Source organism: Taeniopygia guttata, chromosome 1, assembly GCF_048771995.1.
Source record: "Taeniopygia guttata chromosome 1, bTaeGut7.mat, whole genome shotgun sequence".
Classification (NCBI taxonomy): Eukaryota; Metazoa; Chordata; class Aves; order Passeriformes; family Estrildidae; genus Taeniopygia; species Taeniopygia guttata.
Genome location: NC_133024.1, coordinates 75,476,135 through 75,493,417, shown reverse-complemented (window position 1 = coordinate 75,493,417; position 17,283 = coordinate 75,476,135). Strand labels below are relative to the sequence as shown.

Sequence of the window (17,283 nt, the reverse complement as noted above, 5' to 3'; positions counted from 1 at the left end):
ATATTAATAATAATAAGAAAAAGAGCGGAATAAAACTTCTCTCAAGTGATGCACAATACAATTGCTCATCACCCACTGACTGGTGGCCAGCCGGTCCCCAAGCAGAGGTTGACAACTCCCAGCCAACTGCCCAGTTTATATACCAAGCGTGACATTCTATGGTATAGAGGGGTCCTTTGGCCAGTTCAAGTCAGCTTCTCCTGGCCATGATCCCTCCCAGCTACTTGTGCACCTCTGTGCTGGAGAGCATGGGAAACTCGGAAGTCATTGATTCAGTGTAAGTGCTGCTGAGCCACAACTAAAACTTCAGTGTGTTATCATAGTATTCTGCTATCAAATCCAAAACACAGCACTGTACCAGCTACTAGGAAGAAAATTACCTCTACCCCTGCTGAAACCAGGACATCATATAGAATTCATTGGAAGGAGCTTTCTTGAAATGCAGATTATATACTTTTCTAATGTTAGTGTTTTTTTCTAGTGAATTACAGCTAACTCAACCTTTCTAAATAATGAGTTTTAAGGAGGAGAAGGCAGAAAGAAGTACTAGAGGCTTTAAGAGCAAAGGAAGATTTTTTTTTTTTTACAACCACAACAGGATTGTAAAGAAGAAAATGTGAGGATAGAAGCTGCTTAGTTATGAAAATTGAGTATGCCTGTAGAATGAGAATTGGAGGTTAATTATTTCCAGCCAATATTCTGCTTTGTCACTTTTGTCATTCCCAGACACCATCCACCTACCTTCTTACTCAGAGTCCCAATTTTGGCCTTGAAAATACAAGATATACAGGGAGCAGGGAAGCTGCTTCACATGTTGTATCCATTCTCATACTCTTGTTTATCGTATATTTTTAAGGAAGAAATAAAATATGTGAAATATGTAAAATATGCCCAAAGAATGACACCTTTAGAAGATATTTATTTATGTAAGTTGCATGGTTGGAGTGTTTCAAAACTAAATGTGACGAAATTATTTGTAAAACAATGCTCTATTCAGGCCTCTCCATATAGGTTTTTTGAGAGACATCGTTGAATGGGTTTCTATATTGCTGAAAATAATTACAATATGAACTAGTGCTGTTGAGCTCTCTTTTGTTATTTTGTTTGTTTGTTTTTGTTGGGATTTTAGGAAAGCAAACGGTTAATAGCAGACAACACTGAAGACTTTAGAATGCTAAGCAGCACTGGCATTAATGCTTGCCTGTTATGTAGTGTAGGTAGACATGCCACATCATTTAGAGCCAAATACTAAAAGTTTATCTTTTTTTTTTCTCTCTTTGACAGATTCAGAGTACTCCTATTACAATTTAATCTTGAAGAAAGCAGGACAATTTTTATCCAATTTGCAAATCAACCTGTTGAAGTTTGCACTTTCCATACGGGCTTATTCTCCAAGTGTTCAGATGTTTCAGCAGGTGACAGTATTGCCTGATATATTTGGTACATGATTGAATGAGGTATTTTGGCTAAACAATGTTCATTGTTACAGTTCACTAAAATATATGCCAGTATTATTTGGCATCAAACATGATAAAGGTGATGCTTTACAAGGTGGTTATATTGACAGGAACAAATATTCATCTTCAATTGTATGGATACCATTCCCTTCAGGGTAGAATTCTTTTGAAATTGTTCATTTTTGAAAACTCAGGTCATGGGGATTTTTTGCATTGCTTCAAATAATCCTGTGGGAATTCAGACATGTCCAGAGTAGGACATTTCCTGTGGCATGAAGTAATTTATATTTCTTATTTAGTGGATTTCTCGTCTTTCTCATTGTTTTAGTATTTGAAAAGTTGAAAAATTAGAAAAACCCGCTTTATTAATGAAAAAGTGAGAGGAGGTTTCACTGTGCCTGTAAAACTAAAATTGCTACTTCTCCTTTTAGGTATGCCACCTTTAGGGTAAAGTGAGAAGTCCACGTTTCTGAAAGATAATAAGCTGTAATAAAGTTAGGGAGTTTTGCAGGTGTTCTCTTGTGGAATATCATACTCTGAGACTCATCTCTTTTTGTTTTTACCTCCAGACTCACTGACATGAAGTCACATGATTCCCACTTCATATTGGATATATGAAGTGGGAATAGCTGAGTAGAGCTTTTTAAAAAAAAGGCAGGGAATGGGAAAGAGAGAGAATCAAAAATTGACATTATTTGTTTGGGGGTTATTGGTTTAGAAGTCTAATCTTTGGATGTTAACATAATTGCTGATAGCAACCAAGGTTAAAAATATCTCAGAGTACAGGTTGTGATTTTAGCTTGTGGAGGCGATTTCTCTCCTAGCTTTACAGAGCAGAAATATACCTTTCATTTTCTGGAGTGTGACTGCATTTAATAGACTACATCTCACAAAGGTTATAGGGTCTTAATCTTTTAATTTTTTTCCCCCCCACATGTACCCAGTTTTGAATGGGTTTAATTAGAAACACAGCTTAATGGCAGCTCTTGAGTTATTTTAATCAAAGTGATATGAGTTTAAGTGCAATCAAAGCATTCTGGTTGAATATAATTGTTGAAATATTAGATTGCAGCTGATGAACCTCCACCAGAAGGCTGCAGTGCATTTGTGGTTATCCATGAGAAGTACACCTGTAAGACTAATGAAATAAAAAAGCTGCTGAAGAAGGCTACTAAGAGGTAAATATAATGAACTGGTTTAAGAGGAAAAATAGATTACTAAAGAGCTTAATATTATTAGAGTTCATCAGTTATGAATCAAAGTAGATTTTAAATAAAAGTAGGTTTTAAAATAAAATCATATACATTCGGTGCTCTAATCATATGGACAATTATGTACTTTTTCCTTTTTTTTTTTTTTAACATGGGATAGTGAGGTTCAATTTACAGTGTACTTCCTATAGAAATTTAGAGTTTCAAATGTCTGACACAGGTCTGTCAGCAGGGTGCTTTCCCTATAGTCAGTGTCACTGCAGTTAAGGTTCTCTGGGTTGCAAGGGCTTGGCTCAGGAGTAGAAGAGAAGTCTTCCTCATAGAAAGGCATAGGCTTTCCTCACCTCTTCCTGAATTTGGTACCTATCAACCCTTTCTGCATGTTTTGTCCTGTGATATCTAACATCAGTCCAGAATTAGAGGTCTGAAATAAAATGTGTGGAACCTATCAAAATACAGAATAATGAAAACAAAATGTTTCATCTCTATTTTTAAATATATATATTATTTTGTGGGTTTTTTTAAGACCTCTGTGTAATTTTTTAACTTTTTTCCCTCCCTGCAATGCTCACCATAATATACATTAGTGTTCATACCCTCAGCTACTTCATGGAGATATGCAGAGCTGAAAGATAATTTAGTAGGGTATATTTCTTGGATTTTCCTTTCTGTCAAATATAAATTGCGATAGGAAACCCTGAAAACCTGTAAATTTTTCTCTTTGGAGTTGGTTGCTTCTGAAAATAATTTTGTGTTCTACATGTAAGATTTGTGGTGTGTTCTAAGTTCATTGATCCAATTACAACCTACTAAATCATTGTCTTTTGCTTATTCAGTAGCCAAGGTTTCTACAACTCACTGTCTAGTTTACAATGTCCCATTTTTACCAGTTATATTCTTGTAAAAAATGTCTTTTTTTCCTAGATAAAAGCCAGAATGTACTATAGAGAATTTTATATGTTGTTGAATTCCTATGGCTGTATATTAAGGCATCATGAGACCATAAAATTTTATTGCAATGTCTGAATATAGTAAACTTCCAAAGCAATTAACTGGATTCACCACATTCTCCTCTCTGGAGATGATATGCTTAAATATACAAAATTCTGGAAAATCATAATAATAAACAATAGAATCCTGAATTATCCAGAATTGAGGGAGTTAGACTTCTAGAAATCATTAAGAACTTGGAACAAAACTGAAGTTTCTTATATTTGATTGGTCTTCCGTTTTCTCAATAACTTTATAGTCAGTCACATCACACCCTTCAGAGTTGAAGGGACAAAATCTTTATAAATTTTCCCTCCTTCTCACCACTGCAAAAGTAGTTGTGTCACTCAAATATTTAGAGTATCTGGAGCTAAACTCTGAGAAAAACATGTTCACATTCACATGTTCAGGTAATCGTTCCCACTGTTAGTTCCATTTGTATTCTGGGTAGCAGATGCTTCACCTGTGCTGGTCATATTTATGATAGGTGATAATGATAGGGCTGTGCTCCTCTTCTGTTTTTTCTACCAGGTGAACAAATGCAGTAAGGGACAGTGTGCTGTGTCACAGCTGGTTGCTCTAAACCGTCATTCTTTTTCTTTTCATAGAAGAGATCTTTTTGATGTGTTGGTTATTTTTTTATTTCCAAGTATTTTCCTTTGTGTTCCATTCTGTGTCTTCTTTCTGTCATGACTCTTCCAGTTCAGTCAGGCCAATTTAAGCTATGCTTTCAGTTGTTCACCATATTTGGATAAGGATGCTAGAAATGTCCTGACTTTAGGGATTGATAATTTCAATCTCATTTCAAGTCTCACTGGAAGAGAAAGAAGAAACTGCAGCATTCTTCTTGTGTGGATTCATAATCTCAACCCAACATTCAGGAAGTCTTAGGCTCTTTGGACTAAGGAGAGCCCAAATATTCTGCATGTCAACGTTAAGGTTTTGCTTCATTTAATCTTTTTTGCAACAACAACTGTGATTATGTCTTTTGCATTTTCAGACATGTTGCAATGGACTGTGTGGGTCTAAATGGAAGTGTTTTGTATGGAGGTGCAATAGCTCCAGAGCTCAAGGGCTCTGGGCATGTCAAAGAACACCTGGTTAGATTGTTGGGATTGCTTATCTTGCTAACTGTCCAAAACTCAACACTAAGGGTTCTGGGGCTGTTGCTGTGTAGAGCAAAACCATTAACAGAAGTCATATTTTGCTCAAAACAATCGGTGCCTTACATTTGTCAGTATATGTTTGCTGTCTTCTGTCCCATTATTTCTGCATCCTATCCAGGGTACTATCTAGACAAGCATATCATTGCCTGTACTACCCTAGTAACTGATGAGCAAGTGCTGAACTCAACATCTGTTTAATTTTTTTATCTTTTTGTCTGCCCAACTGTTCTTCCTTGTCTTTCAGACAGCCTTCTTATGAGCATCTCTTATGGCAGGAAATTAATTACCTTTCAGTTCTAAGAGCAGGAGAATCAATTCCTTGTCACTACTATTCAGTGTTGAAGAAAAACAAAGAACAGAGGCTTATCTTGGATCTACAAGGGCTGAACACTTTAATTCTCAACCCAAGGTCATTAAAGGAGCTCTGTGCAGTGCTATTTCGTTACAGCACTTGATATTTTCATGAAACATGTTCATTGTAATATGCGACTGTCACTATGCAAGTCATGGCAGAACACAGTAACCAGCTTCGTTGGTTTGTTGAAGTAGACTGGATAAAGTTAGAAAAAGAGAAGCTCACTTGGTTGAGGTTTTTCACTCTCTCTTATGAAAGTGGCAGCTCTTGTCTGTCTGGTTATGAGAAGGAAGTTGCACACATCACATCCCGCACATATGCTTTTACTGGGGCAAATCTGGATCAGTTCTTCCACAGAACTTACTCATTCAAGAATTGTTTCAGGCTCCTGGATCTCACCTATTTGGTCTGCCTTGTCCTGTGATAGCAGTGGGACAGCTTACCTGATATTTCTCTGACACCCAGCTACCTGCACCCAAGTTAATTCTTAAACTGGCCCCTCCTTTTATTTCTGCCTTACAAATGAGGTCCTTAATTGCATACCTACCAAACTTACAAAGGACATTGATACTAAAACCCTGAGTAACCTCATGCAAATTACTCCTGGTTGAAGTGAGGGTTTGCAGCACATTACCTTCAAAGGTTACCTTTGCAGCGTAAATTACTTTATGGTTTTTTTACATTGAATACGTTCCAAAGATCTGCATCGTGGAAACTGTGGTGTTCTGCTTCGAGTATGGCTCTTCAGCAAGTGTCTAACACACACAGTTCTGTACTGTGTGTTGAATTAGAGTTTCCTAGCTTGTCTTGGGCATGCTTGGAGACAGTTTACTGGTCTTTTGATTGCCAGTTCAAAGCAAAGGCAGCTTTGAAAAAGTGTGCTCATCAGTAAGTAGTACCTTGATGATTACTAAGTCATATCCTCTTTTCATCTTCTCTCCATATTTCCCAGTTTTATTCAAAAGATGTCTTTATTCTTCTAAGAAATCATTGAAACGTAACTTTTCTAGTCCTGGTTTTCAATTAGGAGGGTAGGTAGGCAGTCAAAGTTTGCTAAATTAACAGAGCCTGATGGTTCCAAAATAGTATAACCCCAGTTAGTTTTTGGGTGTGTTGACAGTTTTCTCAAAGTTATGGAATCTCTCTGCTACTCTGTTACTCACTGACTGCTCTGTGCATCTCTGATAGATGCTATGGGTCATTCAGATTAAAAACTTCAAGCTGTTACTGATGCACAAAATCTCCAAGTGCTTTGCTTTTCATATGCTTTGTGTTGTGATTTGATAAAATATATTTCAATTCTTTATAGCTGATGGTGATTTTTCAGTTTCCTATACTTTAATTTGTGAATTTTTTGTTCTGGGTTTGTTTGTGAGCAATCATGATTATTTTGTGATAATTTAACATGGCTTGTATACTTTTAGCATATAAACACTTATTTGTTTTTTTAAATTATGAAGTAGAAAAACTGCCACTGTTTTAATTCATTTTCTGACTTCATAATATCACCATTATTTGTTTTAAAATCAGACCCAGGCCGTATCTTTTTAAGGGAGATCATAAATTCCCAACTCTCAAAGAGGATGGCCCAGTGGTTATTCTGTATGCAGAAATGGGTACGAAAGACTTTGTCAAATTCCACAATATTTTATCTGAGAGGGCACAAAAGGAGGAAATTGTTTATGTTCTCCGGCATTATGTTCAGGTATGCAATTCAAATCAACATTGTTTCAGTAAACTGTTAGCATTCTGTCTTTGCTTTGCTTGCTTTTGAACAAAACACTTTTTCTACATTTATTTTTGTGTTTGCCTAGATATGTTTAATATATTTTCTAATAGTAAAACTCTTTAGGTAAGTAATTCACCAAATACAAACTATGAACCCAGGAAAGCATGGTAATGTTGCCAATCCTGCATGCAAGCACTGATTGCGTTTCTGATCTTGAAATACCCCTTTTTTGGTTTTACATCTGTGTTTTGTACAGTGTCAGATCTCAGGTGAATCTTTGTGCAGCAGACTGAATATATTAGTAACTAGAATTAGAAAAATGGAAAGTAGAATAGAGAATCATTTTGAGAAATTACCAATTATATTTTTTATGTATTCTTCACATAATCTCACGTTCATTGAGATACAGCACCACGGGCTATCACGGCCAATATCATTGACCAGTTTTAAAATGTTAGTGTTCCACAGTGTCACTATTCGAAACATAAGGTCTTTGAATTCTTTTCTTAACTTACTCTTCTCCCCGAAACAAAAAAAATACCAGTACATGGAACTATATTGTCCTCCGTTTTGATTATTGGAAGGCTTTTGTGATTTATATTCAAAGTACAGCTCTTAAATCATGTGATTAATCTGAGAATAATCTGGTGGAGTGAGAGGTTGCTGTGATTTATGTAGACCAGGAATTTCAGGGGGATGATATACATAGTTTGCAGATGACTTTGAGTTGTTTGCTCACAGTAATGAAATAGAGAATTTGAGGAAATCAGTCTTGAATTCAAAGTTGTATGGGGTTTAGTTTTTATTGAACTTTTTTCTTTTATTCTTTTACTTCAATTAAATGCCTACTTGCATATTAAATGTCTCATTGCTCTGTCTGTCTTATGGATCATGGTCTCCCCAAATGTGTGTTGTCTTCTTGCCTGTGCCTTTTCTCTCTTCAGATCTCTCTTCCCTTTTCTTCATTACTCACAACCTCCATTTTTGTTCTTTTGTACATACTGGGATGGATTTTCCCTCCTTTTTTACATTACATACAAGAAGAGGGAACATTGGTAACAGAAGGTGTACAGTCTTTCTGCTGTCCCTTTCTTTTTTTAACCAGTATCACTGAGACTACTTATGGAGCTCTCTCTGCTCCCTCTGCCTTGAGTTTTGTTTGGAGGATGGACAGAGAAGCCTCCCAGCCCTGCTGGGTTTTCACTGAGGGATTCTCACTAAAGAATGGTTCTTAGAAATTGCAAGCTAAAGCTCAAAAAGCCTTCAAGAAATTGCTGCTTTGCATGTGCAAATTGCATTTTGGAGAGGGGATTTGCATACATTTGGGTCAAATTAGGACATATATTCTCAAATAAGTGTATTTTGTGTAATTACACTATTGAATGTCAAACTTCCACTCCAAAGTTACAAGTTGTTTTTTTTTAGTAAGTGGCAACCTGTTTTTCGCAGTGATACTTTAATACATTTTATTAATACTCCTTGCAGAAAGTGATTAACTGCTTTATCAAACTTTTCTAAAGAGTAAGTCTGATGCAAAAATAGTGTTTCCTCTTAACACCCTGGAAGTCTGTCAACATTACAAAGAAATGAGTATCAGTTGAAAATGTGAATTGTGAGGCATCAGTAATTGTGTAGGGTGCTGTAAGCTATGCCTGTTCTAGTCCCTCTTCTAGTATTGTGTGAAGATCACAATTTTTTTCAGCCTTTCTGTGATTTGCAGGAGATAAAGGACATTGTCACCTTCTTTTACATGCCTTCTCAGTGGACTGCCAATATGCCTTGCACTATGAATTGAAAGATGAATTAACGTAATGACTTAAATGTCATAACATTTTAAAGTTACAATATTGGATATTGTTAATCTCCTTTAAATACATTTTGTAAGTTACGTTTTTTTCTTCTGTTAAAAAAATATCAAGCAGAAACCAAAGTCCAGGAAAATGTATTTATCTGGATATGGTGTGGAACTTGCAATAAAGAGTACAGAATATAAAGCGGTAGATGACACGCAGGTTAAAGGTATGTGGGTTTTTTAATTGATTTGATATCTTGCTGAAGATGCTATTGAAATGCATTAAAATCTTCCGTTTGTAAAAGAGAGTCATTAATGTCTTGGAGGTTATATTTAATTTCTGTCTACAGAAGTAAATCCTCAGGTATTAAGAACTAAAAAATTAAAATACACAAGAACATTATGCACATTACACACATTATACACAAACAAAACAGAACAAAATACACAAGATCTGTTCTTAGGATACAGTCAATTTTCTAACCTCTAATTGCTGTTTTTCTGTGGCTCTTCAAAACACAGTCTGGTCTTCTTCCTCTTAGTAATTTTAAGATTGTTTACCTTTGCACTTAAATTACTTTATGATTGTTGGCATCGCTCATATTCTAATGGCTACAGTACCTATACATTAGTGATTCAGGGCTGAGGGGGGGGTTTCTGAATTTCTGTGGAAATACTTTTACAGTCTTCTGTAGAAAAGATATTACATACTATAGATTTTGGACTGGTGCGCATTACAAAAATAAGACATCTACTATAGAAAGTGGTAACTGCAGCATGGGGACACAGAGAAATTACTTTGCAGGAACTTTCACAAGATGAAAGTTAACTCTTTCATAAGACTAAGATTTAATGACCTTTGAGTCATGTAAAAAATTAGTTTTGTTTTTTTAAAGGGAAAGAAGCTGATCTACATTTTACATCAAATGCCAGCTGGAGAGTCAAGTGCTTTAAGGTCATCAGGCTTTTCAAGTGTAAATTTGGTAGTAGTTGACTGATGAGAGTTATACCTTATCATTTAATCAAATTAAGAAATGGCTGTTTTGTGAAGCGAACTGTTAAACCACACCTACTTAATTATATATAAAAAATGTTACCACTGAATGAATTATATTAAAAATTAATTTTGATGTTGCAAAGTTCTGTAGAGTAATTAATATGGATGCCAAAATATGCAAGTATAAATTTAATTGAAACTCCATCTGGGAATGACAACTTTGTGATTGTGTTTCTATTAACTCTTTTATAATTCATAGAAACATAATACTACTATAACTTTCTTGGCTTATATTGTCTACATGTGTTATGTATTCAGGAGCAAATGAGACAAAAGAAGAGGAAGATGAGGAAGAGGAAGAGGAGAGTGATGTCCAAGGATTTCTCTTCGGCAAATTAAAGTGAGTTAAGTTATAATTAAACTTTTACATTTGTTTCTGGAACTTCAACCAGTTGGGTTTTTTAATAGAAGAATTGAGATTTATGTTGGAAATTACTTCATTTGGTAGAAATTTTGATGGTTTATTTTTTATGTCTTGTGAACATATAGATGCAATGATTGTTTATTCTGTTAATTTCAATGTATTGCTTTTCATTTTCTAATAATCTTAGAATGTATACAGTAAACTTTTAAAATTAAAAGTATCTGCCTGGGTAGCACTAACAAAAACTTAGAACATTGTGATTTCACATTTTTTAGATAATTAGAATCAAAATGTTGGTTTTCAAAATGCAAGAGTAGCGCAAGAAATCCAAACACATGTGCTGTATCTCCATAAGGTATTTTAAAGGAGGATAGTAATGGATTTCCTAGAGTTAAGGAGTGATACTTCTAGGAAGATGGGCTTATTGTATATACCATCTAATTTTGGAGTTTGTGAGTTTGTATTCTCTTCCAGCAGGAACTCTTATCTCCAAGCTGCAATATGTTAAATGAAATTGAATGTTACCCTACTGAGCACTCATTCCAGTCCTCAGTTGGATTTATTTTGTGGTATCAGTCATCCAAAGTGCTTCCCTTTTTCTGTAACAGATCCGTGTAGGGGATCATAAATTTTGTTCTTCAGCAAAATACCTTGAGATTGTGGGTCTTCTCTAGATGTCATTCTCTCATTATTTAAAACAAAAAGCAAACTTGTTTGTAAATATTGTCGCTAAACTGTAAATCTCAGAGTTCAGAGCTGCTAATTCTGTCTAAATTCTTGACATCCCATCCCCTCCCTTCCTGCCTTTTTTTTTTCTTAAACACATTGAGGTAGAAGTGCACTCAGATCTTGAGGCTTCCCTGTTGTTTCACCTATGTATTTGAGATTCTGCACAGTGGGTAATACCAAATGCTTATGCCATATCTTCATCTGAGCTTTTTTTCTTGTATTTTGCTAGGTTTAGCTATACTTAGTCTCTTGATTCTCCACTGTGAACTGATTTGTGAACCTGTCAGATAATTCTGTTTTTTGACATTGTTTCTAGATTCATTGGATTTTTTTCTCTTCTCCTTTTCATACAGGAGGTGAAATAGATGTTTCAGTAGGCTGTAAATTGTCCCTCTGTTACAGCCATGTCAAAAGTTTTACTTTTCTCAGCTGTGAAATAGTTATGAATGTAAGCACAAGACATAAAATGTTCAGAAATTTAATGGGGAATTTTTTCAAGCATATCTTATAGCAGGCTGAAATATTTGTCCTCAAAACTTCTTTACCTACCTATTATATTTTCAAAACAAATAGCTAAGCTTTTGTGTACTGTGTTCTTTAGCTCTGACAGATGGTTTGTGTGCTCAGTGGATTGATTTTGTTAGTGCTGTCAATTTATAAAATATGTTCTCACCATTGTATTGCCTATACCTCTTGTAGTTAATGCCACAAAGAGTGCATTCAGTTACAGTCAATATATAGTACAGGTGATTCACACTTAGTTATACATCATCCTATAGTAAGCTGAATAAACAGTTACCTGTATGGTGTGTTAGTACTGTCCAAACTTTGACTTCATTTATTCCATCTAAATTTATGTGGCAAGTTTTGAGACAGATCACTACAAAGTAAGTGAACTCCTGGTATTTAGTAAGAATTTCCTTACAGAGGGAGTTGTCAAGCATTGGGACAGGCTGGCCAGGAAGGTGGTTGACTTTCCATGCCTGGGTAGATGTGGCCCTTGGGGACATGGTTTAGTGGTGTACTTGACTGTGCTGGCCTAATGGTTGGATTTAAAAACCTTAAAGTTCCTTTCTGACGTAAGTGATTCTCTTTAACTGGGGTTTAGCCCTCAGAAATCACATTTTCTCATCCAAAATTCATATTTTTCCTTCAATAATGAATTCAAGGTCATTCTTGGTTGTTATCCTAAGAATACAATATTAGCTGTGAGCAGTACTTTGGATAAGAGCAGACACTGATGGAGGTAATTGATTCTTTTTTGTAATAAAATGTTTTATTGTAGGCAGATGCATCCTGATCTGAAAAACAATCTGATAGAGTTTAAAAAACATCTAATTGAAACTACTAACAACATGGAACCACTGAAGGTTTGGGAGATGCAGGGTATGTATTGCATTTATACTTAATATTCCTTTTGTTATTTTAATTATGATAAAAGCTTCTTTTAAAAGAAGATACATCATTTCATAAAAAGGCCTTAATACCTCAAGTATTTAAAAGGCATGTGCTGATTCCTTGTATTGTATGCTAGAAATTAAAGGAACATTGAAGTAATTTTATAAGATGGAGAAAGATATTACCTGTTTTTCTGCCTGATGTGTCATCTCATGTATTAAACTTTTTTGAGAGGTCAGGCTGTGGTAAGCACATGTGCTTACCACATCAGGCAAAAGATATAATTTTGACATGATTGCTGGGTTGGGATGAAATACATGTTAGGACAGCTTGTTTCCTTTAATTTATTAATTTGATCAGTGTGCTGCAGTTCACATTGATGCATTTTTTAATATAATACCAAGTGGAATAACATGCTTTTGAAAGCTTTCCTGTAGAAAAGGAAAATAAATACGTGGATTGCTAAAGCTTGTGTGCTGATGAGTTGTAGGACATTCTGTAGCTTGAATTAAATATAAATCTCTCATAAAATGTCACAACATTTAATTTTATGCAAGTAAAATTTCCCCCTTAGATTCTTCAGCTTTAGAGGACAACCTGATCAAAATTAGTTTGCCTATATATTAGTGCAGTGAAGGAGAGTGAGCAATCATCTGAGCTTCAGTTTCTTTTGGGACCCTGATGTTACAGAGCTTGCTCGCAATGTCCAGTCTGGTATTAGCTGTGTGAGATAATTGTAGTTCAGTTGCAGTCTTTTGTCAATGAAGTTCAACTGCAGGATTTATCTTTGTCCAAAATTAAAAACAATTGAAAATTTTTGCTTTAAAGTTCTCTTGAGAAATATACTTTGGAAAAAAGTAGGAAAAGAAAATAATGGGTTGGACTATTTTTCTTTTTGTGTGTGATTGAATGCCACTTGGCTGATATTAAAGCTGAAGCAACCGTGAAACTTCAGTCCCTTTAATGTCTGCCTTCAAAAGCCAGTACAAGGTCTCTGTTTAATGGTGATCTTTTCTGTGGTGTTAGGGCTACATATATAAAAATGGAAGCTGATGCTGCTCCCCAAAGAACCAGTTCTTAGTGTTGAAAGTAGTTAAGTTTTGGGATGTTGTTAATTTATGTTAGGAAGACTTGTAGTGGCTTATGGTGCAGGATCTTTAGTCTTCAGCCCCCACATTTTTTGGTGCAGTTGTTTCGATACCCTGACTGCTGACATGACAGGGTGCTTTCTCTAGTTCATTCTTAATGACTAATTATAGTGGCTGAATTAATGGCTCAGTTTCTCTCTGATTTCCTTTAATTAGCTTCAAAGTAAAAATCTAGCTAAATTTAAGCAAAACTACTTCAGCTATAGGGCATACTTCTATTTATAAATGAACCTAAACACCATTCAAGAGTTGTCTTTCAAGAGCTTTTATATTTTAGGTAAGTAATTAGTAAGTACTTTTTCCTGAAGGTGCCTTACACTGTGCTCTCAGCTGTGTTAGGGTGCTGCAAGGGGAGGTCTGTAAGTGACAGCCTTGACCAGAGATAACCAAGGAGGTACAAAGATGTCAGCTGGCCTGAGTGGTATTTGAATATTTGTATCCTAGCTGTTCAGCATAAAATGGAAATTATTAACAGTTTATGAAGGGTTTTAAGTGTATGACCCAAGTTCACAGCTTCCTCACTATCTGTAGTAACAGCAGCAGCTGGGTGTTGTTGCTTCAACAGATCACAACTTATATGCCTGTTGAAAGGGTCCTGAAACCTACTTTTAAGAGTGATTTCTTTTCTTGTTAGAAGTATTAAAAAACAGAAGTTAACATTCCACTTCACTCACCTATTTTTTTTTCAGCCTATATTTTTAGCCTTATCAGGCTAAACTAGGAATGTCCTATTCACTTTGATTCAGCCTTCCATTTTTTTTTTTTAATTCCTAATTGCTTCAAGAAGATGGTGTAAACTTTTACTAGGCAGCATTCTCTACTTCTTTCTGGCCAGCACTTTTTACTATATATGGCGTTAGCTTTCCTCAAACAGAATAACCTGAGGCTTTCAGTTTTTGTTTAACCATCTTAACTAGAAAATTCTGGGGAAAAGCCATCACTGCATGAGTTTGTTATGCAGATGTGTACAAGGTATATGGAAGCATCTAGTATTGTACTGTGTTACCGCATTGATACCAAAATTGGATTTGTCCTAGTCTTACATGTCAAAATTTGTCATGTTCAAGTTAGACTCCAGGGACAGCTGACTGAATTCTATCATTGTTTTTTTCAGTGGATAGATTAATTTGAAACTGTCCTGTTAGCTGAAAGTCTACTTTGTTCTGAGAATGGGATCCCTTTAAAAATGTGCCAGGTGTTTGAGAACTGAAATTTTAGGGTAGTTTGACTTTCCATTTGCTAGTCACCATTTTCTCTGTAAAGTTGCAGCTACTTTTGAAAATTGTTCAATTCACATGATCTATGCAGCTTTCTACATTAAATATATTTATCATCTGAAAAACTTGTGAAGTCCTGGATCTGGAAAGGTCTTGCTCTTTCCTGCAGTTATGGGTGTCTTAGGATTGGGGTGTATCTAGGTTTGAGTGTGGTACTACCCTTTTGATGATAACATAATACCTTGTGATGAATGATCTAGATTTTTTCGAAGTGTTTCTTTAAATTTAGAAATTACATATACAATGTGTATGTTCAAGAAAGTCAAGCAGAATTCTGTAGAAAAGCCTGAATTTAATATTTCCAACTTTAATATGATCAGTTTTTCAACCTTAATAATGTAACTTTCATAACTGTTGAATCAATGACTGAAACATAAATTATGTGAATAGTAAGATTGTGTATATGTAACAGTTTTCTGACTGTAGGCAGTAATGATTGAGTGGTATTTCCAGTGATTTTTTTTTAATTTATTTTTCTTCCCCCATCCTAGATCTTAGTTTTCAAGCAGCTACTCGAATTATGTCTACCCCTATTTATGATGCCTTAAAGGTAATGAAAGACATCGCTCAGAACTTCCCAATAAGAGCCAGGTATGATATTTAAGCTTTTTTTTTTTTTTTTTTTCAAACACTATTTTTATGTTTGCATTTGCCTGTAATAACAGTAATACGGATTTATATCCAAATCTTGCAGTCACATACTCATGTTTGACAGCTTGCTAGATGGATTCCAGGCACTTTCACTGAGTAGACGATAACTCCAGGGAGAGCTCATGGTCAGTCTCTTAAATGTTTCCTGTCTGATGCAGGAGATGCCATAAGTACATCCCAATCACTACTTGAGGCACTCAGTCCTCATGGGTTTCACTGGACTGATATTTCCCGGTGAAAACTTCTGTTGAATTAGTAGCAGAACTAGTCACAATGGGAAGAGACAAAATACTGTTAGTAAATTTTGTGGGCATCTACACACATTAGTTCTAAGCACAGTGTTGCTGTCGAGATTGGGCCCTGACTGTTGTGTGGTAGTGTTCTTACTGGGGAAGATGTGTCTTCCATAACAGATTACTTAATAAAAGATCAAGATAAATATTAAATAAATGGACATATCCTGATTTTAGCTATCCAAATATGAAAAATTGTTCTTCCTGTAAGCCAGTAGTATTGTAATTGAGAAATGCTTTTCTTCATACTTATTAAGTTCTTCATGTAATCCTATCAGCAATATTTGCTTGAATTACTGAATTAAATGTAATGCTAAATAGGGCTCTTAACGCAGCGTGCTTTCACATTTTGCCGCTCTTGTTTAATTATCACAGTATTTCATTGTCACCCCTGATTGTTTGTTGGAGAAAATCTACACCATAATGGGAAAACTACCATTGTAACATCCTGTGTCAAGGAAGCAAAATGCCTTTTGAAATGCCTGAAGCATAATTATTATGAAATAGTATGGTCTAAATTTGCACTTAGATTAGCAATCAGAAATTTCAGCTTTCTAGTAGGAGATAGTGGAAGTGTGCAAAATGTCAAACTTCAGGTCCAGTTCTGTTCTTTAAAGGAGAAGAAAAAGTCATTTTGAAGTGTGCCAGGTGACATTTAAATAATGGATTTCACTCGTCATTTAATCGTTACATTCCCCTCCAACTCCCATTGTGTATTTGTGGCATTAGAGAGCTCAAGTTACCTACTCTTCAAGTATTTTCTGGGTAAAAGTACAAGACTTCAAAATTAATAAAAGGGGAATCACTCTTTCTGTCCTGCATGATATATTCTAACATGATAATCTAGCATGCTATTTGTAACATGAGAGATTACAAATATTTAAATAATTTAAATTTAGTAGGTCTACATTGACATCTTAAAGGGACATTGTGTAAAAATAGTGCGCAGACTAAATTTCATTAATAATCTAATCATGCTTAACCTGATGAATCAAAATACTAGTTTGGAAAAAAACTAGAAGAAACAGAAAATGAAGAGTTATTGCTTAGTCACTTTAGATAAATAGCCAATCATTATAATAATAGTATTTTTAAATTGTGTAAGTTTCAGACAGTTTTTATATGAAAACAACCATTTTTATTACACGAAATTTGGTTTAAAAAGGCTGTATGCAAATTCTAGAACTGTAGTTATGAGAATAAAATACTGCATGTTTCTTAAAAATGGGGTTCCTTAGACCTTAAAAATATTATACCACTCCTCTGAAATTTTCTTTCATTTTCTAATTTACCACTTGTATTTTTATCTCAGTATTTCCAGTTGAAAAGGTTAGTCTTGAGGTAGATTTTACAAAATGTCATCAGATGTAGACAGTGTACCAGATGATATATGTCATGGCAACATTTTGATAATTCATTTTATAAGGTATTTTTCATCTTTGATTTGTTATATACTTGTCATATTATTGCATTCTCAAAGAGCAGATAATTAAGTATTATAATGCTCTGTTACTTGCTATTTATTAATTATTCACGGATGTTAACATTATGATCCTGTGAATGGTTCCTTTTTTCCTCAACATTCAGTACTACATGGCTACATGTTCTTCCAGATAAGAATAAACTTGCATAAAATTATAGGGAATATTTCAACCTTAAGGTCACT

At 35.0% G+C, this 17,283-nt stretch overlaps 1 protein-coding gene across 4 annotated transcripts in view; it reads left to right on the top strand.

Annotated features, from left to right (window-relative positions):
- Positions 1-17,283, top strand: part of UGGT2 (UDP-glucose glycoprotein glucosyltransferase 2) — a 76,925-nt gene that overhangs the window by 8,821 nt on the left and 50,821 nt on the right. For 2 of the 4 annotated variants that reach the window (XM_030276202.4, XM_030276225.4), the window contains exons 3-9: positions 1,285-1,415; positions 2,523-2,635; positions 6,710-6,884; positions 8,828-8,927; positions 10,016-10,097; positions 12,136-12,236; positions 15,165-15,264. In XM_030276202.4, coding sequence (XP_030132062.4) covers positions 1,285-1,415; positions 2,523-2,635; positions 6,710-6,884; positions 8,828-8,927; positions 10,016-10,097; positions 12,136-12,236; positions 15,165-15,264 — 802 coding nt within the window. Of the gene's footprint in view, positions 1-1,284; positions 1,458-2,522; positions 2,636-6,709; positions 6,885-8,827; positions 8,928-10,015; positions 10,098-12,135; positions 12,237-15,164; positions 15,265-17,283 lie in introns of those variants that run through there. The other 2 variants (XM_002196765.7, XM_072931304.1) reach the window with 2 other exon arrangements.